At 42.1% G+C, this 27,226-nt stretch overlaps 2 protein-coding genes across 4 annotated transcripts; one reads left to right on the forward strand and one right to left on the reverse strand.

Annotated features, from left to right (window-relative positions):
• Nucleotides 1-12,565: 12,565 nt before the first annotated feature.
• On the forward strand, nt 12,566-15,049 carry LOC106575332 (uncharacterized). The gene is made up of 6 exons (XM_045700375.1): nt 12,566-12,881; nt 13,134-13,196; nt 13,348-13,389; nt 13,990-14,052; nt 14,342-14,470; nt 14,690-15,049. The coding sequence occupies exons 1-6, from the start codon at nt 12,566-12,568 to the stop codon at nt 14,974-14,976; spliced, it is 900 nt and encodes a 299-aa protein (XP_045556331.1). The 3' UTR covers nt 14,977-15,049.
• Nucleotides 15,050-18,365: 3,316 nt separating this feature from the next.
• Nucleotides 18,366-25,944, reverse strand: LOC106575299 (uncharacterized). 3 transcript variants are annotated; one of them, XR_014381089.1, is made up of 7 exons: nt 24,824-25,944; nt 22,592-22,734; nt 22,128-22,329; nt 21,822-22,040; nt 21,089-21,281; nt 20,004-20,786; nt 18,366-19,334 (listed from the first exon to the last, which is right to left on the reverse strand). XR_014381089.1 is itself a non-coding variant. In XM_082963455.1 (6 exons), exons 5-6 carry the CDS (start codon nt 21,216-21,218, stop codon nt 20,497-20,499), a joined length of 420 nt encoding a protein of 139 aa, XP_082819581.1. In that variant the 5' UTR covers nt 21,219-21,281; nt 21,822-22,040; nt 22,128-22,329; nt 22,592-22,734; nt 24,824-25,944; the 3' UTR covers nt 18,366-20,496. The 3 variants fall into 3 exon arrangements, 2 of the variants coding, with proteins under 2 accessions (XP_082819581.1, XP_082819582.1); XM_082963455.1 differs by having other exon boundaries at nt 18,366-20,786; XM_082963456.1 differs by lacking the exons at nt 22,592-22,734; nt 24,824-25,944 and having other exon boundaries at nt 18,366-20,786; nt 22,128-22,580.
• Between the last annotated feature and the right edge of the window lie 1,282 nt (nt 25,945-27,226).

A 27,226-nucleotide genomic window follows, 5' to 3' on the forward strand; every position in this document is an offset into this window, starting at 1 on the left:
ACATGTTTCTAACAATTGTTTGCCATAAGTTCACAAGTCGCTGCAAATTTGGAAAAACATTTTGCCACAAAACTCATTTTTGCATGTGGAATTATTTTTTTGCTGCGAATTGGCCAAAGGTTTGCCACAACTGTTTGCCCGAAGCCTGTTTAATTTCAGTAAGGGAAATCATGTTTTCCACACCATGGAGTTAGAAAATGGTGCTTGGGACACTGGAGAGAGCAGTCAGGGTTTTCCAATCTGTGGGCTGAAATTGGAAATGAAGGTCAGATCATCCCCATTCTGATGTCAATAAAAGTCAGCTGTCCTCCATTGCTCCACTTCGCTGACCATGTATTACTTACTGTCTATTCTGTTCACGTTGGTGCTAACTGATACAGTAGCTGTAGACACCATGCAACAGAATTTGACTGTATGCTATGCAAAGAACATGAATGTATGTAGAGGTGATAGTGTTTTGAACACTATTCAGAATAAATTGTAGCCTACAAAGTGCTGTATGTCCATAAAATGTTAGTGTCCATATTAAGAAAGCCTGCGTGTGTTTACGCACATAACTGCTTTTGTGTCTTTACCTACACAATATACGACAAAGTACTTCATGTAAATAAAACCATCTGTTACGGTCTCCATATTAGGACAGCTTGCAGTGTATTCTGCACTAAACCGTTTGTGTCTTCTATTTTAAAGATCACATTGTTTTTGTTTGTACTTAAATGAGCTTCATCTTTTTCTTTTTTTTCTTTTTTTTACACATAGTGACCTCCACAATCTGAGGGCCAAAATGCCTTAACAAAATACTGCTGCCATTCTCCGAGCAGTAAGAAAGTGCTGATAGCTATGTGGATCCAGATCATATAACATGATTTATGGTAAGAGTGAATTATGGAAACACTGACCTTCCCTTTACATTCCATCAAACTGATAACTAGCCAGTTAGCTGCAGTTGGGACACACTCCATAGAAAAGCACCATGTCAGGCTTGTTTACATGCAATGATACAGCTGGACGGCAAACAGTAGATCCATATCAGATATGGCTTTGATATATGAATAGGAGTCACAACTACTGTGTGTACGACTGTAGAGCACGTAGTATCCTACTCATGGGATTAAAGCTATTATGAATACTCTGAAGCACACTGTCTAACTAATTATCCTATCATATCATATCACTTATTTCTGTTTAAGTATTTTGTTCTGCATGGAAAATATAAGACATTTCTCTTAAATGTTATATTATGGAAATATGACGTTTTTTTCCCTCCCTTTTCTAACAAGATGTGACGACGAGCCCACCTTTGAGATTTTCTTATATTGAAAAATCTACATCGCCTCCACCTTTGTTTGCCCTATTTGCATATCAAAGAAAACCCATCGGGACCTGCTTTGCATATTTAAAACTGATTAGAAACTTAAAATGAATATGTCAGTAACGGTCGAGTTTTCATGTCTGACTGTATGGGGACTACCTAGCTCGTATAATTAGTGGCAGCATGTGTAGTATAGCGAGAAACAAAACAAAATGGTATAAAACAACAGATGATGCACCTTTCATATTGCCTTTCATTAAGCATGTTCAAAGAGTCGAACCTAACCTTGCACCTCGAAGCCTGCTCAATGATAAGTCCCTCAGAACGATAAAGATAAAAATATGTATGTTTTTGGTAATATTCCTTAACAATGACATTAAGGTCTACCAAATTCCAACATTCTTTTTCTGAAGGGATTTTTTTCAGAAGTTTTGCGGAATAGTTTGAAAGGAGAGTGGTATGGTTCAGGGTCACTTCGTTATATGACAAAAACAATCTGTCTATAACTGTCTTACAGTTCAAAGTCACAATAGGGTAACGTGATATTCTATCTTCTCACTTGACAGCAGATATGTCTCTGGCTGACATGTTGTTCTTCTAATTCTGGGACTGGGAGTGTGATCTGAAACAAAAGAAAATGTAACATGATTTTGTGTGTGTTTTTTCACTTATGGGAATGATGACAGAAGCTCATATGTCTTAAGTTAAAACCCCATGAATCTGTCACATGTGACCAAAAACATAGGCCTGTCAGTGAGGCCTATATCAATAAATAAAAACACTTTGAACCCTATATCTCAACTTTTCCAATTGAAAACTTTGACAAGACGAGCGACGCGGCGGCTGCACACTGCACAGATAGTGTCTAAAATATGAACTAACTACGTGATTATTAATTGGGTTCGTTCTATGATTCTGTATTCCGCGCTGCATATCGTCGCCGGGCCTCAGCGGGATCATGGCTGCCCCGCGCTGTGTCGGGGGGGGGGGGAAGAGTCTGGAAGGCTCAGCCATTTAGAGTGTGCCTCAACGTGTACGCATCAGCATACCAATGAGCGGGGTTAAGAAGGCACAGCTCCTCCAGGAGACTAGCGCTCGCTCTCCTCCTTCTGCAGCCTGGATCCACTGCGTCTCCATGGACTTATTTCCCCCCCAAAAAACTCCTAATATGGGCTTATGTCAATCACCCCAACAGACAGGGAGATCTCCACTGATATGAAATAGTCATTCATTTAGAAACCAAGGGAGGACGGCAGGACTCCACCGTCTCCAACTTCTCAAGTATTCAAATGCAATTCAATTTACTGTAGTATGGATACTTAGAAAAAGTTAATTCTGTGTAAAAGAATAGCAGGTTCTTACATGATATGAGTAGGCCTATGAGTAGCAGCTGGAGACATTTCCTTTATTTGAGCAAACATCTCTATTTTGGTGAAAAAGGGCAAAATTTGTATCCTTAAGAATAAAAAAGCTTTTCACAGACATCCTTTTTGTTTGTTTGTTTCTTTGTTTTTGATATGTGTCAAAATGTGCAGGAAAACAATTCCAGAGCATATTTTCTCTTACACAAATGGACAGGTGCAAAATCTTTGATCTTTTTATGACATATTTATATAGCAACTTCACTTGACGGTTGTGACACTGAATGGAAGAAAAAAAAAATGTCCTGTCGCAGAATTGGATGTATTCGTAAAGTGTTGGGATGCATTTAGCTAGAAACATGTCAGGAAGCTGAATCGTAGGAGATGCGAGGATGATGCCAAAGAACAGTGCGCCTGGCGGGATGCTGCCAAAGAACAGACACGTTATTTCACCTGGTGCATATTATCTCACGACAGGAACTGAGTGACACAAAATAATTTACCAGTAAGCATGTCATCCCTTTGCTTTCCAATAATATGATACATTAAAACTGTCCCCTTCACCGCATTTCATTTGTTGAAATGTCTTTTTCTTTGTCATTGTCGTCGAGCAAAAGCCTTCAACATCTTTCATGATGCGACAATCATCAAATGTTCCAAGGATGTCAATTCAATGAGTATCTTCCATCATTCCCTGAGTCTGGACTTCTTGATGGCGGTGTTTGAAAAGCACACATAGGACACACAATACCACAGAGGATACTGGCCATACACTACCTCGATTACTGCACCTCTACCTCCACTGATCCATTCTGCACCAGGGTCACAGCACATTGGGGCTTCTTTCACTCAGCTTAGACTATGCTACATACTGGGCCTGGGCCACAATGGAGACAACGCAGGATACCAAGGAGAGATGGGGAAGCCACAGGGAGGCTCGGCGGATTGATCCTCCCATCAGTGACCTCTTTTCTAGTTAGTGTTTTATTGACTAGCGATGCTGAGCAAGAGAGAGAGAAAGAGAGAGTGAAAAAGAATGAGAGTGGGGGTGTGTGAGAGAGAGACAGAGAGACAGAGAGAGAGAAAGAGTTGGGGGGGGGTAGAAAGTCTGTCCTGATAATCCTCAGAGTTTTGGTGATAAGTGATCACTTTGTCCTTTTTCTTTTTCTGTGTGTTGCTATGAGCCATCTGGGCAGAGATAAACTCATTGTTAAACTCCTAGACCAAAGCCAGTGGGGGGAAGTAAGCCATGATAACACCATTTTTAGGCCAGACGCGTAATAGATACATTTTTCAACAATTAACATAAATGTCTTTCTCTTGGTAATTCCATTATCAGTGCTCGCATAATTGCACTCTCATGTTGCAAATAGATAAGTAGAATGGAAATACAGTGAGTATACCAAACATCAGGCACACATGAGGGAAACCTCCTTTGAGATTACGACATACTGTAAGTGTAGGATTACATTATGTCTGTCATATACACAGAGAGGGTACAAAACATTAAGAACACCTTCCTACTATTGAGTTGCACCCTCCCCCCTACAAGGTGTCGAAAGCGTTCCACCCTCTGAATGGCACGCTTAAAAATCCTTCTCTAACCTGTCTCCTCCCCTTCATCTACACTGATTGAAGTGGATTTAACAAGTGGCATCAGTAAAGGATCATAGCTTTCACCTGGATTCACCTGGTCAGTCTATGTCATGGAGAGAGCAGGTGTTGTTAATGTTTTGTACACTCAGGCCATCCCTCAAAGAAAAAAATATATATAATTCCAATCATTTTAAAAACTGAACATTACTTTAACCATTGGCATGTACTGTAGGCTACCTTTCCTATTTCATTGAGAGAGAGAAAAATGCATTTCACAATTGAACCATATTGAAAACGAAATAAAGAGATGCTTCCTCAACTCTATGATCGTATGATATGAACATGAGAGGGGGTGCTATGTTCCTATGCAGCCCTGTGGAAAGGTGTCCGGTGTCATTACTGTGGAAAGCCTGAGTCCTGAGAGTGACTTAAAAATTAATGAGGGAAGGACTCTGCCTTTTAGTCCATGTAAAAATTTCATTAAATTGTATTATTCAGTTGTCACTGTGGCTCTGAATTAATAACACCCAGGCATCATGCCATGAATTAATATTTTTCACCTTTTTTTCCCAGAACCAGCAAAGAACCAGGTTGAATAGAAGTGTTTGCGAACATACTGTATATAAAATAGTACATTCCCACATTGCATGACATACTCAATCCATGAATGTTTGTTGCAACACATCAACAATTCCATATATAGGCCATACATGTCACGTCCTGACCAGTAAAGGGGTAATTTGTTATTTTAGTTTGGTCAGGACGTGGCAGGGGGTGTTTGTTTAGAGTGTTTCGGGTTTTTTTGGTCTATGTTCTATGTAAGTGTATTTTTATGTTCAGTCTAGTCTTTCTATTTCTATGTTTAGGGTTTGTTGATTGACCTTCAATTGGAAGCAGCTGCTCCTCGTTGCCTCTGATTGAAGGTTCTATGTATAGGGGTGTTTTTTGTAATGGGATTTGTGGGTAGTTGTTTCCTGTTTTGCGACAGGACTGTTTAGTGTCGGTCGTTGGTTTGTATACGTGATTTGTTTGTTTTTTCTTCTTTTGATTTAATAAAGAAGATGAGTATACACGTTCCCGCTGCACCTTGGTCCAATCCTTACGACACCCGTTACAATATAGCACATACTGTACCTTGAACTACAATACCTAATACATCTTGGGTATCACCTAGCCTTGGAACCTGAAACCAGTTACGTCAAATGTGCTTTAGGCGTTCGTTGCCTTGAATGTGGATTGTGTAAGCTTATTGGACGCACAATACAATACGGAATAGAAGAGAGAACAAAGACAGCAACTTTGTATACAAGCACTAACCTGAATCGTGACAGAGTATAAGGAATAACCTAGAACCACAGCCACAATAAGGTATACATTCAATTACAATAACGTGAGAACAGGAAGGATCAAGTCTTCCTCACGGTGACTGACACGCTATTAAACTCAGGTTCTATGTGTGCTCTCAGACCGTGCTAGCCCACTGAGCCTATGTATTAACTCAGGGAGAAAACACAAGTCTAACACCACTCACTGAGTAGCAAGATATGGTATATATAATCACACAAATCAACAAGTAAAACAAGTCACTCAAGTGCCATAAGTCAATCTCTGCCCTCAAACAAACATGTACAAATGACGTGGTCTGATTATGAAAGGCTTTCTTTCGGGCAGTAACTGAAACGCTGTCTGAAACAGTGCCACAGTAATCACAGCTGTGGTGAGCTGAAGCTCCGAAACAATCCTATTCATCCATTATTTCCCTCTCACGTAAACAAGTAGAGGAAGCAAAGGGCTCCACTTCCTTTCCTCTGAACAACCTTCAACCTGGAGTCATCACAACAGCAGCAGTGTTAACACTATTCTTTATTCCCTACTGTTGCAGCTACAAGCATGTTGGGTGCTTCGATAAGAACGGTGGACAACAAAACTAGGGTGAAAGACGTAAGGTTTTGCTCAATCCACAAACACAACATCCTCCACAGATTGGTGCCGTCAAACGGAGTTGGATATAACGGGCGAGTCAACTGTGATTGTGGCAAATACCCGAGTTGCTTTACTCCGATTGATAGAGTTAAACTAGCGGTGATGCTCTTACAAAGAGTCTGAGCAGGGCAGGCCAACAGAGTACACCTGCTAATGGAAAAAAGACTGGTCTCCTCACACTCACACACGTATCCTCTGCCACTAACTACAACCTCAAAGAACACGGCGTCGAGATGAAAGATACGACTAGTGCCTATCTGCACAATGAAATGCATGCACAAAGGTAACACGGACTGACACCGTTCAAAGCTAAGTTCAAAGCTACGTGCTGTCTGCTTCTCACACCCTCTGGCCAGTGCATTCTGATCATCAATAGGACTATAACGTTGTTCTGTCACACCTGCCCTGTAACTTGTGAGACTCCATCCCAGGGCACATCTAGATGGAGAGAGCCCTGATGCAATTACCCTGTCTTATAACAAGGGCCAAGGTGAGGAATTTTGGCTACACAACAGCATGAAACCAGAACATGGTCTTGAGGTATGCTTCGGTTTTAGCCTTGAGAGAGAAAGCCTTGCAGGGAAGCAAGGTAAACAACGAACATGTTTGCTGTCGGGAAAACAGAGGTGAATGCTGTGCTTCAACCATATTGTAATTCTAAAGAAGGAAGAGAAAAGGTGAAAGGGTTTTCATGGCAGCTCCATGTGTTCACTCTTTATTTCCCAGAAACCAATGTGTTTCGGTTGGTCAATTGTTTATCTTCAGATGGAATGAGTGAGTAGGTTAGTCTAAAGGGTCTAAGGCAGTAAGTAATGTGTTGTGCTTCTTCTTTAATGAACAGAATAAGTTGGCATGCATTCTTCTATAAATCTTTCAGACGAAGGACACCCTTTTGGTAAGCATCACAAGGTCTGGCCAAAGAGAGACATCTAAAGCAAGGAGGTATTGTGCCTCAACTTGTTTGCGATTAATAGATACTTATCCAAGATGGCATAGCAGTCAGACGTCCTTTGTCCTCGTCTTGTCGTGTCCCGTGTATATATATATATTTACATCTTTTCTTCGCATATCTTTTTCTCACTTTGTATCTCACCTGGTTAAATAAAGGTCAAATAAAATAAAACATGTGTAGCAACCAACATCCCAGGTATACAAAGGACAAATGCAGCAAATAGAATAAACACATCTGTGCATACAACACAAAGAAACACAAAGTAACCTTGTACATTTTCACTCCAATATGCTCTCAAACACACTTCAAGAAAATACATTGGATTATTGCTTTTTAACCATGGGGGAAATGTGTAACACTTTACTTAAAGCAGACAGGTATAATGCTTTATAACTTGTTATAAGCATCCTTTATGATTATCTTTTTACAAGGCTTATAACATATCTTTCTATGGAGCAAATCTTCAACTGGCCAAAGTATTTTTTCTTCATTATCTCATAACACAGTCATCATGCTTCTAACTGAGCTGCTAGGCTCATCTGGGGAGGTTTGTTATGCTTCCTGTCTGCCTGTCTGCCTGTCTGTGCTGCCTGCGCTGCCTGTGCTCCGTGCAGAGTGACATTGAGCCTCACCCTTTTGGGGCTCTCTCATGTTTCACTCCAGTGCACATTTCACTGGTCTTTTCACTCCTCCGTCAGACAATGAGCTTTTTACTGCATATATTATCCCTGTTGTTGTTACGCTTGTTGCTCAGTTTTTTTTTGTATATAAAAAAGGAAATGAATTACTAATAGTAGCAGTCAGATATTTATGAGATGTTTTGTATTTGGGATATTTTACCTGTCGTCCATCATTTCTGTCAATGGTAGGGATGAAGTGGAATAATGAAGTTTTTCATTCAGTTGTCAAATGTAAAATACATTGTTGGTGTGTTTTCTCTAGTGAGCAAAATTGTGTTGCTTTGAATATGGTTACAAAATATTGATGTGATATTGTAATAAGAACTTCCAGGTGAACAACAAGGAGAGCAGTCGTAGGTAGAAATATTAACTTTAGCCATCTTAAATTCCGCCATTAGAGGTATACACGCACTGTAGGATTTGTAATTTGTACATTGACATAACACATTTTGTGTTTGCAGCTACTCATCAATTTGGCTTTTAATGAATCAAATTGATAACAACAAAATGTTGAAAAAAATAAACACTAACTACACATTTGATGTAATATCATAAATAAATGAAATATCATTCCATCAAATCCCAATAAACATATTTTAATTGAGTCTACTCCAGCAATAATAAAACCGTTTACACCAACATCTTCTTAGAGGGTGAGTGTTGAGGACACAGATACTGACCATCATCAATATTATACTAAACAGTGATGAAGATATCCTACTGTGCTGTCATGATTATGAGGTTCTTCCTTTATATCCCAGGCAACAATCTCTTGAGTGTTGTTCCACAACCATGACTCTTAAATAGTGATTACTGTGCCCCCTACTGGTTATAGAATAATACTGCACTATAATTTAGGACGTTTAGACAGAATGAATATCACAGACAATATGTTTATGAATAATTCCACTATAATGACTCCAAGTATACAGTTAGTGACAGATCAAATGACTTTCTGTGTGAAACCAGGATGGATTGAATAATTTCCTCATCTGATAATCTACATAATCTGACTATTTTAGAGGCCGGTAATAAAATCAAAGAAAAGGCCAATGAAAAATGCATAGGGGAAATTGTGTCAATTTGTCAGCGAATTGAATTTGGAGAATTTGACACAAAGCATTTGTCACAAAAATACATTTTTCCCTCAGTCTCGGAGACTTGCAAAATGAAGAAGATGACAGGTGGAAACGACTTGTCGCGATCTATCAAACCGTATTGTATGGTTGATATATAATGATTATTGGTTGTAGTGGCAGGAAGCAGATAACCATCATTCTATCAAGGCTGAACTTGGGTTGGTGGTTACCCAGCTAGCGCAGTGGATCTGGGCAGATTCCGGCTGAGAGTCGGGCACTAGGCTGAGAGTCAGACTCGGCCGACGTCATGTGGCCGGAGTCTGAGCTGCCTTCGGCAATATTACTTATGGATTGGATGCGGGGATTGAGCTCGGGCTGATTCCGGTGTGAGTTATCTGGCCCGAAATTATTACTTGGGCCTCGGGCCGATTGAGGCTACACTTTGGCAGATGATTACGCAGGCTGTTTTATATAATTAACATTTCATTATTTATTTTTCCATATTTTCTCATTGTTTCTGTGATCAAAAAATAGAATTAACATTTAAATAAAAAAATGTAAGAGTCCTGTGTAGTATTTTAGTATTTTGATACTTTGTGCAAGGCAATTGATAACCATTCAACACTTTGTGGATGGAGCTTCCCGGGTGGCGCAGCGGTCTAAGACACTGCATCGTAGTGCAAACTGCGTTGCTGCTGATGCTGGTTTGAGATCCGTGCCGTCCGTGACCGGTAGACCCATGAGGCGACTTACAACTGGCCCAGCGTCGTTCGAGGAGGGGAGGATTTGGCCGGTAGGGATGTCCTTGTCCAATCGCGCTGTAGCGACTCCCCTGGCGTGCCAGGTGCATGCACGGTCACCAGGTGTATAGTGTTTCCTCTGACCCAAAATGTTTTTTTGTGGATGGGTATAATTTGTATGTATAAAATGTATAATAGTAATATTTAAAATTACTACATCGGGTAATTTGTATACATTTATTTACATTTGGGGGGGATTCGGGTAAGATGCCGGCAAAGTCGGATGAATTCTGATAGACGAAAATGGCTCAATGTACTTGGGCCATTTCTGGGCAGTCATTCATTTTGATTCCGGGCCGAGTCCGACACCCGATTCCGGGCCGATTCAATCAGTTCCGGCCCCCCAGAAGAGGATATTGTCAGTTCTGGTTTGTTATGTCATCTATACACACGAAACAAGTGAATGTGATTTAGAAACATACTTTCTCTTTTACCAGACCACTTGTACATTCATACCAAACATCCACATATTTGATATGTATAAAATAATATGATTGTTAAAACGTATGATGCAGTCATTGATTTGTGCAGAACCTCAGACCCATCTAAATAAGAGTATACTATTTGTGTTGAATCAAAATAAATCAAAAAAGTGTTTATACAAACAGTAACCTTGTTCAGTAACCTTGGTCAGTAACTTCATTCAGTAGCTTTGTTCAGTAGCCTTGTTCAGTAAACGTGTTCAGTAACCTTGTTCAGTAGCCTTGTTCAGTAACCTTGTTCAGTAGCCTTGTTCAGTAACCTTGTTCTGTAGCCTTGTTCAGTAACCTTGTTCAGTAACCTTGTTCAGTAGCCTTGTTCAGTAGCCTTGTTCAGTAACCTTGTTCAGTAGCCTTGTTCAGTAACCTTGTTCAGTAGCCTTGTTCAGTAGCCTTGTTCAGTAACCTTGTTCAGTAGCCTTGTTCAGTAGCCTTGTTCAGTAACCATGTTCAGTAGCCTTGTTCAGTAGCCTTGTTCATCTCCTATTCACCACTGTATTGTTACACTCACTATAGCCAACCGGTAAATAAAAAACATAGTTAAAAAATCATGCTATTAGTACTCTCCTGTTTAAAATATCTAATTGAATGACCTTGAATAATAATACTGACGAAATTACTGAAAAAAAGGCTACTGTGCATAGCTGTAAAGTTTTGCTTACAAAATACAAACACACACTTTCTCTCTCTCTCTTTTACTGTTACATAGTTGGCATCAATCTGACAAAACTCAAATAAATGGTAATTTTGAATACAAGCACATCTCTCTTGCTCTGTCTTTGTTTGCCCTGGCTATTTGCCACATCATAAAAAACAATCGCCAGTATCATATCCCTAACATTTAACCAGGTTACCACATACCCTCATCCAAAAAGCACCACTACAGGAATATGACAATATCAATTACATGGAACCCACTGATTTCCCATTCTTCCAAAGTAGAAGAGATCAGCTGAATACATGGTCCAGGTCAAAGGTCAAATATCGTCTCCCCCGCATTTTGTTTCCCAACACAACAGCCCCTCAGGCGCTGCTAACGTTCTCTTTCCTGCATCTCTATCGGACTGTGGGGGGGGCTGTCAGTCCCCAGGTGGAGCTGTCGAGTACTGTTCAGCTCCTCTCCCCCACCAGCTAGTCAGTCAGTGTGTCCAGGAGAACAACGCTTTGGGTTATTCATCGATTGCCTATTTCAATCCTAGAGAAAGCTACTCCGTGAACACACACACACACACACACATACACACACACACACACACACACACACACACACACACACACACACACACACACACACACACACGAGCACACACACGTACAAACAAGTGGACACACACACACACACACACACACACACACACACACACACACACACACACACACACACACACACACACACACACACACACACACACACACACACACACACACGAGCACACACACGTACAAACGAGTGGACACACACACACACACACACACACACACACACACACACACACACACACACACACACACACACACACACACACACACACACACACAGTCCAACCGCAAGCACACCTATAGGCTTATTTATGATGAGCATATCATCCTACTACTACAGTATGTATACCAGCCGTGAGGCTCCTTGTAAAACATCCTAAATCTATACATTTAATGGTAGAATATATAGAAAAAAACGAATGAACAGATGACTGAATAAATTAATGGGAAGTACTGATTACTGGTTGTTCTGTGGGCTGCTCAATTGATTCGACAGCATGCAACAGTTTGTGTGTGTGTGTTTTTGTGTGTGTTTGTGTGTGTGTGTGTTTGTGTGTGTGTGTGTGTGTGTGTGTGTGTGTGTGTGTGTGTGTGTGTGTGTGTGTGTGTGTGTGTGTGTGTGTGTGTGTGTGTGTGTGTGTGTGTGTGTGTGTGTGTGTGCGTGTGCATATCTGTAAAAAAAAAAGTAATTATTATGTGATTGTGTTGCTTGTGAATGTGTAATAAATGAATCTGTGTGTCTACGGTATGCATTCATTCATTGTGTGTGATCTGTCACAGCATTACTATTATTTAAATAGATAAACACAAACATCAACACACTGTACCTTATGGAGATAAAGAAAGACCTTCAACCAAATAACAGGTTCTCCCACAACCTTGCAGTGTCTCAGATTAAAAAGGCAGTCAGCTCACCTTGAATTCTTCAGCAGGATCCTTGACGTTATTTTGTACACATCACGTCAGAAACATGTGAAACACTTTTCAGGCAGTGCTTCACTACTTTTTTTGCCTGGAGTGAGCCTCACAGGCTGCGTTATTTCTGAAGAGGTGTCGTTTCAGAATGAGGGGTGCTGCAGCTCTGCTGGTGTTGCTGTTCTGTCGGTCTGGGGCATGGGCTCAGGGAGAGAGTGGAGGGGATAGAGAGAGTTTGGTGGAGAGCCAGGGGACTGAAGATACAGAGTTGACTAGCAAACAGACGACCGGCCAGACCATCACAACGCCTGATATCTGGGGTGAGGTAGAGGAGCTTAGAGACATGGTGGATAACCTGGGAACCATGATTTCGGAGCAGAGAGAGAAGCTGAGGAACATGGAGAAAAAGATGGAAAGAAGGTGGAGAGAGAAATGGCGAAGAGGAGCTGAGGCCAGACTGGAGAGTGAGAATGCTGGTATTTATGGAATTTGGTTCATTTAGAAGTCATTTCAGTGGAGGATCAACATGTTTTTGAGAATTGTTTTGCTTCCATAAATCCAGCTATGGGGGCCAGACTGAGTGTCATCGAGAGGGAGGTAGAGGACTTGAAAGAACAGAATACAGGTAGAGGGCTGTTTTGTAATATAAATTAATTTGTTATAATGAGGTCAGTTCAGAGGAGGATCATGAACTTATTTTTGTCCCATAATTCTAGCCATGGGTACCAGACTGAGTGCCAGTGAAAGGGAGGTGGAGGAGCTGAAGAGAATGAATGCAGGTAATGTAATTTGTCCACCAACATCAGTTGTTTCTCATTAGAAAGAAAAGTTGATGAATAAAACTGTATTTGTAACATTTTCTATGAAATTGTTTATAGACAGTTATTTAGGCCTGTTTCTCATATGAACTCACTTTTCATGCCCTTTTAGCCCTGGAGGCCAGAGTGACAGACAGTGAGAATGGGAACACAGGTAAAGGACCGGATTCCCGGATCGTAGGCGTTTCTTGCCATTTCCTACATCCTCTGAACTTTCATATTCCTTAATTACGAACGTGTCTGAGATCTGTTAAATGACGACCCTAGTTTTGCCAAAGAGAAAGCACTGAGCTATGTAGGGAGAAAGGCAGGATCCCATGTTTGAGATAACGGAGGGGGATAATAGAGAGAGACTACTTCCTGGAGGACGATGCCATGCTCACTCATTTGTTTCCATGTGAATTATTAAAAAGATGGGTGGGGCAAAGGATTAAGAGGGTGTGAATGATGCTGAATGGGCGTAAACAAAGAGCCCTCTAGAAAGTCTGAAAATTATTCAAGGCGATTTTTCCTCCTACTTGTCTCCAAAATGTAATAACAGGTTTATCAAATTTCAAAGAAGCATATGTTAATTATATGATATTATATGCCATTTTGAATCTGAGTCTGTACTTTTATAAAATGTAAAAGAAAGACAATCTTGAAAATTGGACATAAGCTCACCTTCCTGAGTTCAGTCACATATATGAAATCATTCTGCTTAAAACAGAGAGTTTAAGGTTCAGTTTACTAATCTGTCTTTTTGTAATGGTAGCCTTAGAGGCCAGATTGAATGCCAGCGAGGGGATGGTGGAGGAGCTGAGGAGAGAGAATGCAGGTAAACTCCATGGAGCATATACTGTAGGCCTGCAACTGCACATGCTTGTAATGGCTGTTGGGCTGTTGGCGAATCAGTGTTTTGTTTTTTTTCTTCATTGCCGAATGCGTTTGTAATATGATAAATGTTGCAGATTGCATCTTTGCTTTTCACTTAAACCTTTTTTTAGGATTTAATTTCCATGTTTTTTTTAGGTGATTTTTGTCTTCATCAGGCTCATATTATGCATTTAACATGTTTGTTTTTGTCTTTAATCAGTGAATTTGAATTCCCTCCTCTGTGTTCATAGACAGACCAAAGGTGGCCTTCTCTGCTGGTTTGACTAATGATGGATATTTAGGACCCTTTAATAGTGTCACCACACTAGTATACAGAAGGGTCATCACCAACATTGGCAAGGCCTACAACCCAAATACAGGTACAGAACACACTAAAACCCCCTTTTTACCTTGTATTAAAATGTGACCTGGGATCAGATCATGTTCACATTAGACATCTGCTATCAGACAGGTGTACAAATGCATTGTGATTGTGTCATCTTTATCCCACATAAAAATGTGCAGACGACCAGCTATTCCAGTATTGCTAACAGTGTCTGTGACCGTCTATTGACTTGTTTTACTCTCCTCTGATGCAGGTGTCTTCACAGCACCAGTGAGAGGACTCTACTACATCAGATTCACTGCCATGAGTCTCAAAGGTCCACAGTCCATAGGTGCCTATATTTACCGTAACGCTAAGAGTGTCATGTTCAATCACCAGGACAATGACAATGGACATAATAGGTTCTTGTCTAATGCATTGACTCTAGAGCTAGAGGCCGGGGATGTGGTCTACATGCGTCTCCCAGTAAATCAGGAGCTCTATGATGAAAAGTCGAGTAACTACAGCACCTTCAGTGGCTTCCTGCTCTTCCCTATGTGAAGGGAGCACTCTGGCGTGAGTTTGAGATCAATAAATAAGCCAGATCATTTATATCATTGGCGTGAAGCGACTCCTTCACTCCATCCAGGCTTTTCCGTGTATTTTTGACAGTGAGAATTGCAGAGGAAAAAAGAAAATAAGATAATAAATAATCATAAAAAATGAATGATTTATTTGATTTGAAAATGTAAAAGGTTGTTACATTCATATGTTGACATGGTAAAAAGTCTAGACCCCTCTTTGACCAGGAACCAAATCAAAGTGTGAACAGGTAACACAACAATGGTGCCTGACCTAGTGGTGGTGTTCAAGGCACTCTCAGGTTGACATTAAACGGGCTGTGTGTGGCTCTCTCCCTACCGCCCCACGGTAAAGCCTCCGCATCAACACAAAACAGCCTCTTCATCTTTGTCACCGCTGGTGAACAGAACTCAGAGAAAAAAGATATCACATGTGGCGTTCCAAAAGGTTCGGTTTTGGGTCCGGTACTGTTCAGTTTATGCAGTATATGTAACCCCTTGGCAGCATGATCAGAAAGCACATCATTGATTTTCACTGCTACGCACAGAAACTTTACATTTCTGTGTCACCAGAGTATTTTAGCTCCACAGATAAATTCTTAGACTGTATTAGTGATTGAAATACTTGGATGGCTCACAACTTCCTCCAGCTAAATCAAGACAAGACCGAGGTACTTATTATTGGAGCCAATTATTACAGAGAATTTGGCTCCCATTTTAATTTACGGGCAATAAAGATAAAACACCAGGTACAAAACCAAGGTGTCATTTTATATTCTGAACTCAACTTCAAATTACACATTAGGAATGTGACCAAAATAGCTTTTTACCACCTGAGGAATATTTCCAAGGTGTGGCTGTTTCTCTCTCAGGCTGGTACAGAGAAACATTTTCTATGCTTTTATTACAAGCAGGCTTGACTACTGCAATGCTCTCCTGTCTGGTCTACCCAAGAAAGCCATTGGTCAACTGCAAAACATACAGAACGCTGCAGCACTGGTACTGACCAAGACCAGACAGAGAGCACACATTAAATCAGGTTTAAGGTCTCTGTACTGGCTGCCTGTGAGTTTCAGAATTCATTTTAAGATTATTATATCGGTTTTTAAATCAATCCACAATTGTGCACCCCCAATACATGTCAGACATGCTTTTAAGTTATGTAACCAGTAAGTCCCTCAGGTCCTCTGTCCCCAAAGCCTAGGACCAAGAAGTATGGAGAGGCAGCCTTTAGTTATGCCCCCAACCTCTGGAATAGCCTGCCAGAGAACCTGAGGGGGGCTGAAACTGTGGACATAATTTAAAAGAGATGTTTTTAGTTTTGCTTTTCCTAGGTGTGCTTTTTAGTTGTTCAGTCTTTGTTATTCTTTTTTTTTATCCTCTTATTTCAGTTTTTATTTTCATCGTTTTTTATGAATTGTTTTCCCTGTGAAGTGCAGTGTTGCATTTATGTCTGAAATGTGCTGTATAAATAAAGCTTGATTGAATTTGATCTAAAAGGCCCTGCTTAATCAAAGGCTTTATTAATTAAATCTCTAATGTGACGGACACAATATGATCCTACATTTACAGTATGTTGTAATCTCAAAGGTTTCCCTCATGCTTTGAACATCTGCATAATCATCTGACAAGATACACTATATATACAAACGTATGTGGACACCCTTTCAAATTAGTGGATTCATCTACTTCAGCCACACCTGTTGCTGACAGCTGTATAAAATCGAGCACACAGCCATCCAATCTCCATAGACAAGCATTGGCAGTAGAATGGCATTACTGAAGAGCTCAGTGACTTTCAACGTGGCACCGTCATAGGATGCCCCCTTTCCAATAAGTCAGTTGGTCAAATTTCTGCCCTCCTAGAGCTGCCCTGGTCAACTGTAAGTGCTGTTATTGTGAAGTGGAAATGTCTAGGAGTAACAACGGCTCAGCCGCTAAGTGGTAGGCCACATAAGCTCACAGAACGGGGCCGCAGAGTGCTGAAGCGCTAGCGCGTAAAAATCGTCTGTCCTTGGTTGCAACACTCACTACCTAGTTCCAAACTGCCGCTGGAAGCAACGTCAGCAGAAGAACTGTTAGTCGGGAGCATCATGAAATGGGTATTCATGGCAGAGCAGCCGCACACAAGCCTAAGCTCGCAATGCCAAGCGTCAGCTGGAGCGGTGTGAAGCTCGTCGCCATTGAACTCTGGAGCAGTAGAAACACGTTCTCTGGAGTGTTGAATCACGGTTAACCATCTGGCAGTCCAACAGACGAATCTGAGTTTGCGGATGCCAGGAGAACGGTACCTGCCCGAATGTATAGTGCCAACTGTAAAATTTGGTGAAGGAGGAATAATGGTCTGGGGCTGTTTTTCAAGGTTCGGGCTTGGCCCCTTAGTTCCAGTGAATGGAAATCTTAACGCTACAGCATATAAAGACATTCTAAGCAATTCTGTGTTTCCAACTTTCTAGCAACAGTTTGGGGAAGGCCCTTTCCTGCATGACAATGCCCCCGTGCGGAAAGCGAGTTCTATACAGAAATGTTTTGTTGAGATCGGTGTGGAAGAACTTGACTGGCCAGCACAGAGCCCTGACCTCAACCCCATCGAACACCTTTGGGATGAATTGGAACGCCGACTGCGAGCCAGGCCTAATCGTCCAACATCAGTGCCCGATCTCACTAATGCTCATGGCTGAATTGAAGCAGGTCCCCGCAGCAATGCTCCAACATCTAGTGCAAAGCCTTCCTAGAAGAGTGAAGACTGTTATAGCAAAGGGAGAGGCCAGCTCCATATTAATGCCCATGAGTTTGGAATTAGATGTTCGACAAGCAGTTGCCACATACTTTGGTCATATAGTGTATAACATCATAGCCCAGGTTGAAATGCAACCTTTCATCACAAGAAGGAGAATGCCAGAGTTGTCACTTGTACTGGGTATCTTTAGGTAGCGTCAGTGTGTGGGTGTGTGTCTCTCCTCTACCTTCGAGACGTGACTCTCCCTTAGGGGCGATAATGGCATTCTCCATGACAACGGCCACATGACATCGCCGCTGCCCTTGAGGGCCAGGACACATCCTCCGGGGGGGATCACCGTGGAAACACGATAGGGTCAGAGGTCGCCTCACAAGCTAGAGGAGAGGAGTGTATCCCAGGGCTCTGCCCTGGTCTGGTAGTAAGAGGCTTTAACCACAGGCTGCATCTGCTCTGGCTAGGTCTGACTGTATGTAGCGACGGCTGCTTGCTGGCTGTCTCTCTAAGGCCAGAGCTGAATCAATATACAGTGGATGCACTCAACACCCATGCATACTGTTACACAGTGCAGCCTTCGGGCAGGGGTACAGTATGTCAACAGTACAAGATTTAACACTGTACATCATCTCAGTTTATTCAGTAATGTGTTGCACTCTGAACAACAATGCATAGCAAGAACGTTATTTATTTCACATCATGTAGATTTAATATTACATATCTTCCTGCAATGCTCTAACCATGGCACCGGGCCTGTAGAATATCATTGTGAAATAGCAACCATAACGCGATAACGGACAAGATAACAAGGCTTGAAATAAAACACACTAATCCATTAAAAATATATAGTATAACCAGTAAAGACAAAGAAGATGAATGATAATTGATGCTCTTCTTTAATATCTGGATATGTCAATGCTAATAATTGATCAAGTGTGGATCACAAAACAGCTCACACAGTGGTTCTGTACATGAGATATTTGTGAAGTGTGCTCCTGCCCTCCGGTGGCAAAAGAAAGCAACACACTTGTTGATAATGGCGTATCATTTACTTATAGAAATGATACATGTCTGGAAGAAAATATATAGAATAATTCTTGATTTGTACAGAATGAAACGTAACATTTTAAGTCATCTTATTTCAGAGTTCTCTGTCCTTGACAAACAAAAAGAGATACTGAGGAGAGATTACGTATTATTTAATCTCGGTTTTGGCACATTTCAACACTAATGAGTCAACAGGAAACTCCAAGTACAAACATGTAGATCCCATAAATACTGTACTACCAAGGTCAAATAAATACATCTTCGCATACAAGTCAAATATCTTAATAACAGATACAAAAACAAACATTCAGTGAAAATAAAATGACCTGTACACTAATCAAACTCTTGGATGAAGTCTTGGATAAATGTTGTTTTTATAATGTGCTGACTCCCAGTGAAAAACAGGGGCCTGGGCTTCTTTGGAATTTGTCGGTCCATAAGTGGGGTCCATTTGGAGGTCATGTGACTATGTGGTTGCCGGCTCTACCTCACTGCAGTTGCCTCACCCTAAACAGGAACTTCCATTTCACAGATTTACTATGAAGCCATTATGGCCCCTGTAGGACAAGAGACACAAATATCACCAGTTTAGATTAGGTCCTTCCTCCACCAGGTCACACAGAGTGTGAGCATGTCAATAGAGGTATTCTACAGGGCCATATACCACATTTTGCACATACACATGAAGATAACAGACAAACACCAAGGTGTCTCAGAAGAATACCAGTCTGCCAGGATTGTTTAGAAAGGCATTTGTCGCCATTTAATGTAACAAACAACATCTTTCCAGATAGAAAAAAATCCCACTGTAGAATATACACACTTACATCAAGATATGCCCTTCCCTTCTTTCCTGTGTAAAGCAGTGGAGGCTGGTGGGATGAGCTGTATGAGGACAGGCTGAATGTCTGCAATGGAATGGTATCCAACACATGGAAACCCTGTTTGACTCCGTTCCATTTATTCCAATCCAGCCATTCCAATGAGCCCGTCCTCCTATGGCTCCTCCCACCAGCCTCCGCTGGTGTAAAGAGTTCACCTGTGGAACATGTGAGGTTCACAGAGAGATCATGAAAGTTAAGAATGGCAACTTTATGTATGGAAGCAAGCACATCGTAGTATGATAGGGGTAACCAATGGTTCAATTTTGGGTCCAATCCAGTTGCTACAATGGCAAAATTTGCATGTCATCACCGTGTTAGTGCAGGTCAAAAATCACCACTCACCACATTGGTTAGCGGTAAGGCAGTGGAGGGTGAGGAGCCAGAGAGGGAGGAAAACAAGTCTGGTGCTGGCCTTCGGGGACAGGAGGACTGGGACTTACGGACGGCTCGAGCCACAGCCTGGGCAAAGCAGGAGGGGATGGCAGTTCTCCTGGCCAGGGCTGCAGGCACGTATGGTTTGGGTGAAGTCAAATTAATCATGTTCGGTTTGGGTGATGAAGGGGCATTAGTCTGATTGTCTCCCGCAGCTGGTTCACAGAAGGTACGACTCAGCGTAGGAAGAGAAGGGGGAGGATAAGAGGGAGGGCGGTGATTTCTTCCCCCAGGAGGCCTCACTCGTAACTGGGTCGGCTCCGTCTCCTCCTTACCATAGCACACACGGGGAGGGGAAGGGGGAGGAGGGGAAAAGAAACGGTCCTCTGCTGACTCCTCTATCACCAGACTGGGCTTCCGGAACAATCCCCTGCTCTCTAGTAGTTCAGGAGTTGAGGTCACCTCATCTCCACGTATTCCATCTCCAGGTATTCCATTTCATCTCCAGGTCAGCCGTGTATGGGTTGGGAATCTCTGAGAGTGTATCCGACTCCTCCGGGACTTGTACCTCTAGACTTTTCTGTAGTTCTGAATCTAGACTGTCTGTGGGTGATTCGGACTCCTCCTGGGCCTCCATCTCTGAACTCTCCTGCTTGACTACCACTGGTGATTTTGGTGCGGTCTGGTAAAGCTCACTAGGACTAGACACGGTTGGAGCACTGAAGACCCAGTCAGTGGAACCTTCTGGAGACCCTGAAGGAGAAAGTTTAGAATCCATATCAGGGTCTGGGGTGGATCCCTCAACCTCTGACCTCAACCTCTGACCTATAGAGCCCCACGATGGTGGTGTAATAATACCCATAAAACCTAGCGGACAAACAAGGAAATGGTTCCAATCGTTTTCCACCATTCATTTTTCTAATAGGGGATTTTAGAAACACTTAAAATAAGGGCTGTGTTTCGTAAAGGCTTAACAAAGCAGACAAGCAAAGAAAACCATGAAAGAGTATCGAGACACAGCCCTAAATCCTACTCCCTAACCACCAATCACTCACCGGCTGGACGTTGAGGTTGGCAGGGACGCTTTGGGAGCCTGCCATGTGGAGCGTGGGTGCCCGTTTTCTTCTTGGCCATGGTGTCGTCCATGGGCAGGGTGTTGGAGGAGTGGACACCCAGGGAGTTCATGCTGATGCTGGCCACCTGCTGGTTTTTCAGACCACGTGAGGCCGGGGCACTCACTGAGAGACCCTTTAGAAGAAGACCACAGCAAAAAACACACATCACAAAGCTTTATCAGTGTACACTGAAATCCCACCACACACTGAAATCTAGTACGGCTGAGAGAAAAAAGCTGCATTCACAGATCTAGTCAAAGTCTAAAATCTATTTCTTACACAATGCTTACGTACAATGGTACAATGGGGGGGGGGGGGGGGGGTGCTCTACAGGTGCTTCTAGGAGAAAGAAATAGCAACGACAGATAATTGAAAGCTGGTATTCAAATGAAATGTGTTAATATGGGGCATCTTCAGCCATTTTTGTTAAGTTTTGTTCCTTAGGGGGGAGGTAGTGTGATAACCACTTCAGGACTGACAGCTGTTCAAGATTAGAAATAGGCATCCATGTTAGCATTTTCATATTTACAGTATATATATGCACTATGCACTCAGTGGGTAAATAATATACTGTAGACGGTCTCCAAAACACAGTTTGGGTATGAAACAAGTATGACATCACTACCAGTACCACCAAAACGCAAAAGCAGAGTAGCATAAAAACATCTCTCACCTGCTGTTTCCTTGGCGTACAGTTCCCTTAGTCCATAGTCATCGAGGGACCTGCTCAGGTTTAAAGGTTCTTCAGAGCCGTTGGCTCTCAGTAAAATGGTGGACTCCAGGTCAAACTCACACACACCGCAGGCAGGAGCTGCTCCAGAGGGACTCTAGGGTTGACCCTCACAACGGCCTTATGGTTCTTCTTGTAGGTGATTAGCAGACGTACAGTGACCTATAGGAAACAGTATCCCTTCAGTACATAAACTGACCTAGGTTGGAGATTGGCTAGTGTGTACAGATGCATTTTGTTAGTATTTACCTCTGGCACGTACAGCCTCCTTATCTTCTCCTCTCCCCCTTTAGGTTTCAGTAGGATCCTCTGAGCCTCCATGGCTCCAATCAGAGAGCTGGTTTTGAAGGAGATTTTGTTTCTATTGGCTGACTGGAGTTCTATGGTGAAGTCAGATGGATTCAGGTGGTACTGGGCACAGAGTGTGACCAGTATGTCCATCACAGGTTTACTGTAGAGATAGAAACACAGTGCAGGTGTACTACATGTGTCCACAGTATAGAGTTATATTCATAGTTTAAAATTCATTTCAATGACGTTCAAATATAAAAGGAACCAATTTACATTTTAGTCATTTAGCAGATGCTCTTATCGAGAGCATCTTAGTGAGTGCATACATTTTCATACCTTTTTCGTACTCAGTCAATCCATTCCAGATACACAGTATGATTTGGTATTGCTCCAACGAAACATTCTGTCTGTATGCCTCTTACCTCCCATTTACCGTGGCCGTTTTCTCCAGGCAGAACCACTGCTAGAGTATGCACCCTCTCCATCAGGTTCTCCTCCATGGACCCTCCCCAGGGGTCTAGACGCGACCAGAGTCGGAGACTTGACTGAATCTCAGGTGAATCTCCTAACAGAGAGGGACAATGTCAACATAAGGAGAGGAGATGACATCCTGTGAGAAGCTGATGTCACAGTCAACTACAAGTGTTACTATAATACATGAGTTACACTGCATGACCAAAAGTATGTGGACACCTGCTCGTCCAACATCTCATTACAAAATCATGGGCATTAATATGGAGTTTGTCCCCCTTTGCTGCTAGAACAGCCTAATGGCTTTCCACTTGATGTTGGAACATTGCTATGAGGACTTGCTTCCATTCAGCTACAAGAGCATTAGTGAGGTTGATGTTGGGCGATTAGGCCTGGCTCGCAGTCAGCGTTTCAATTCATCCCAAAGGTGTTCGATGGGGTTGAGGACAGGGCTCTGTGCAGGCCAGTCAAGTTTTTCCACACCGATCTCAACAAACCATTTCTGTATGGACATCGCTTTGTGCATGGGGACATTGTCATGCTGAAACAGGAAAGGGCCTTCCCCAAACTGTTGCCACAAGGTTGGAAGCGCATCATCTTCTAGAATGTCATTGTATGCTGTAGCGTTAAGATTTCCCTTCACTGGAATGAAAAACAACCCCAGACCATTATTCCTCATCCACCAAACATTACAGTTGGAACTATGTATTGGGGCAGGTAGCTTTCTCCTGGCATCCGCCAAACCCAGATTCCTCGGTTGCAACCGAGGACAGACAATTTTTACGCAGTACGTGCATCAGCACTAAACAATCCCATTCTGTAAGTTTGTGTGGCCTACCACTTCACTGCTGAGCTGTTGTTGCTCCTAGACGTTTCCACTTCACAATAACAACACTTACAGTTGTCCAGGGCAGCTCTAGCAGGATAGAAATGTGATGAACTGACTTGTTGGAAAGGTGGCATCCCATGAAGGTGCCACGTTGAAAGTCACTGAGTTCTTCAGTAAGGCCATTCTACTGCCAATGTTTGTTTATGGAGATTGCATGGCTGCTTGCTCGATTTTATACACCTGTCAGCAACAGGTGTGCCTGAAAAAGCCAAATCCACTAATTTGACAGGGGTGTTCACATACTTTTGCATATATATATAATGTATATAGTCTATCACAGACCGTAAGACAGTCATCCTCCTTTTCTCAGACAAAAACATGGACTTATCCCACAAGACTTACTCAGCAAGAGTAACTACATTTAAATTGTTTTAATTTGAAATTGTCACCAGACTTGACCACCTGGCAATTACTGGATTTTGACTGTGTGCGCATTTGGCACACTAGTTCTAAATTAAATGTTTTAATGTCACTACCAAGTACATTTATACTACTTCTCGTTAAAAAGTTATACAAACTGCATCAACATGAATCTACTTACGAGACAACATCGATACGGCTTTTCTGGACACGTTCGTCAAATAAGGGAGACCTACTGTAATATTCACGCACCAACCGCGACGCACACAAAGGTATTGTTCACCGTTTTGGGGCACGCGTGGTTGACAAAACGGAGCACCAGCATGCAAAGTGTCAAACTCCTGGTCTATATCAGACATCCCCCAGAGTATTTAAAGAAGTGAGTTCAACAATGCATGCCTTCCTCAGCAGCTCTGAGTAACTGTTCGTCGCCACGTTCCGATACTGCAACGCATGAGTGCTTGCTCTCTGGAATGCGTTGCTAGTAAGCTTTATAGCTGTTGGACTCCAACAATTTGGAGTTGCCTGCGCTCCACTCAATGTGGAAGAATATCCTGGGGGCTCCTGTGAACATCTAAATGACATAACCAAAACACGTTTTACCTTATAGCCGTTCTGTTCTGGGCTCTACAAAATCCACAACTGAATGTTGGTGGTAATCAGAGCACCTAATTGAATAGGTTAAACACTTAAATTCACACTTATTTTTTGTCTCTTTAAAAAAGAGCAAATATACTCAGAATAGACCAAACACATAATGAAATGCAGCCCTGCCTGGGCCATGTTGGTCAACTGGCTAATGCTAACCAGAATAGGCTTTACTCCTCCAAGAGCAGGAGGGATTAGTGCTCTCCAAGCCCTGTCCCAACACATTGTCCAGCAGTTACACAACAATCAAATCCACAAATCAGTTTCAAATAGACAATGTCCTTACCTCTCTCTGTCCAGAAATGAGATATCTTCAATCAACATGACTGTCATTTCACCACCATCGAGGGAGAGAATCAGAGAGAGGGAGAGATCCCTTGCTCTGTAATCCTTGTTTAGCAGACAGCCTACTGCCCCTTCTGGCCCTGCTCAGCCCTCTGACATCACAGACTGTCCTGTCTACACCTAGACCCTACTGTACTATACAGCCTAGTGAACCCTTAGGGCTCCTATGGCATTATTTCAACTGGGTGAACCCTCCGTAGTCCCTTTAATTTGTAAAAACACTTCTAATCTTCTTAGTTGCTGTATCCTTCTCATCCTTCACGGACTAGAGACTCTACAGTATGCCTTATAGGTCTGTGTGCTGCCATCTTTGCATCGTCAGTCATGTTGTCCTGTGTGGTGATACTATACTGAAGGTAACCCATTGCGATTTCTGTGTCTACAATGCATTCACATCAATGGGGAGGACTGATCTGGGGTGTATTCATTAGTCAGATTCCATTGCAAAACGTTTCGTCTGTTGCAAAACGTTTTGCAACAAAAACCCTTTACTCCAAATGAAAACAAGAGTTTGTATTGTACAAATTCATGTACAGTACCCGTCAAAGGTTTGGACACACCTACTCATTCAAGAGTTTTTCTTTATTTTTACTATTTTCTACATAGTAGAATAATAGTGAAGACATCAAAACTAGGAAATAACACATTTGGAATCATGTAGTAACCAAAAAAGTGTTAAACAAATCAAAATATATTGTATATTTTAGATTCTTCAAAGTAGCCACCCTTTGCCTTGATGACAGCTTTGCACACTCTTGGCATTCTCTCAACCAGCTTCATGAGGAATGCTTTTCCAACAGTCTTAAAGGAGTTCCCACAGGCTGAGCACTTGTTGGCTGCTTTTCCTTCACTGCGGTTCAACTCATCCCAAACCATCTCAGTTGGGTGTAGGTCGGGGGATTGTGGAGGCCAGGTCATCTGATGCAGCACTCCATCACTCTCCTTCTTGGTCAAATAGCCCTTACACAGCCTGGAGGTGTGTTGGGTCATTGTCCTGTTGAAAAACAAGTGATAGTCCACTAAGCGCAAACCAGAGGGGATGGCGTATCGCTGCCGAATGCTGTGGTAGCCACGCTGGACAAGATATCTAAATAAATCACAGACAGCGTCACCAGCAAAGCACCCCCACACCATCATACCTAAAGGAGATGGTAAACAGTTTATTTGCAAAGCATTATGCAACAGACGAAAGGTTTTGCAACAGAATGCAGTTGCCTGTGATTTATGGAGACAAAGTAGCACCATTGAGGGAGTAGAAGTCTACTGTTTGGAGGCTCTGCTTGGTTCAACACTATCACACAAGGTCAGACTGGACTATGGCAGGCGATGGACATTGTCTCTATACTAAAGTTTAATTTACACAGTAGCAGTCACTCACCAAGTAGGAGTTTAATCAAATTAAGCCCAGGAACACATGTCCACATTGAATGTAAACGTGTAATCTTCTATACTTATGTAAATGTGTTGCATTGGCTACATTTCATTGTTACAAATCGCGTATCACTTATCTGGTGTGCACTGATGTTTATATACTGAAATCTGTGAGATGGACACTCGCACTATCATTTTTAAATTGCTGTCTTAGAATAATAATCAACATGTCCCCTACTATTACAGCCTACGCACACAGGTCTAAACTTATCCATCTTTAAACAGTGGCGGCCATGTTGATGAACATTTCTGAAAAACGTTGCACCCTGACCCCATAGTGAATAGTCGTATCTATAGGTGAGGAAATAGAGTCAGGAAGTATAATACGATCTCATTTTCCTCATTTTCCTCCTTTTCCCGCATGCCTTTTTTTTAATCTCAATGCACTGTTTACTCGAGACGGTTTATTGAATAGGTCAGAGGTAACTCTGGAAGTTTTGACTCTGGCTTGTGTGTGTAGCCCCTAGACTCCTACTGGTTTCCTGTCCTGTACAATCCCCTGATCACATGTCCACCAGCAAAATGGAGGTTAGTCCGAAAACATTACCATCTGACTAAATGAACAGTTTTAAATAAATCAACATTTGACCGAAGCACAAATTTAGTCAATTCATTCAGAATTTTCACTATCCAGTTATTACTATTCTTTTCAGTCTTGGAATAATCAGGAAGGGCAGTAGATTTACAGTGTATTGAGTGGCTAACTAACTCCCAACATCCCCTCCCTGAGTACTATGGCATGATATAACCCTAAATACCACAGAGCTGTAAGGGTCAAGCTGTTGCAAGGCACTCACATTCACCACTAGCCCTCTAATGAAAACGATAGCAGAGTCACAGCCAAAGGTCAAGAGAGGACAGGAGCCATGAGCTCCACCTCAGTCACATAGCTGACATTGTTTCAGGAGCACAG

This window comes from Salmo salar, chromosome 17, assembly GCF_965601325.2.
Source record: "Salmo salar chromosome 17, fSalSal1, whole genome shotgun sequence".
NCBI lineage: Eukaryota > Metazoa > Chordata > Actinopteri > Salmoniformes > Salmonidae > Salmo > Salmo salar.

Excerpts from the sequence above, each read along its gene's own strand:
- LOC106575332 (XM_045700375.1), top strand. The coding sequence starts at position 12,566 with ATGAGGGGTGCTGCAGCTCTGCTGGTGTTGCTGTTCTGTCGGTCTGGG. Across the intron at positions 14,053-14,341 it reads GCTGAGGAGAGAGAATGCAG|ACAGACCAAAGGTGGCCTTC; the intron begins GTAAACTCCATG and ends CTGTGTTCATAG. Across the intron at positions 14,471-14,689 it reads GGCCTACAACCCAAATACAG|GTGTCTTCACAGCACCAGTG; the intron begins GTACAGAACACA and ends CCTCTGATGCAG.
- LOC106575299 (XM_082963455.1), bottom strand. The coding sequence starts at position 21,218 with ATGAACTCCCTGGGTGTCCACTCCTCCAACACCCTGCCCATGGACGAC. Across the intron at positions 20,787-21,088 it reads CCAACCTCAACGTCCAGCCG|GGTCTCCAGAAGGTTCCACT; the intron begins GTGAGTGATTGG and ends TTTCTCCTTCAG.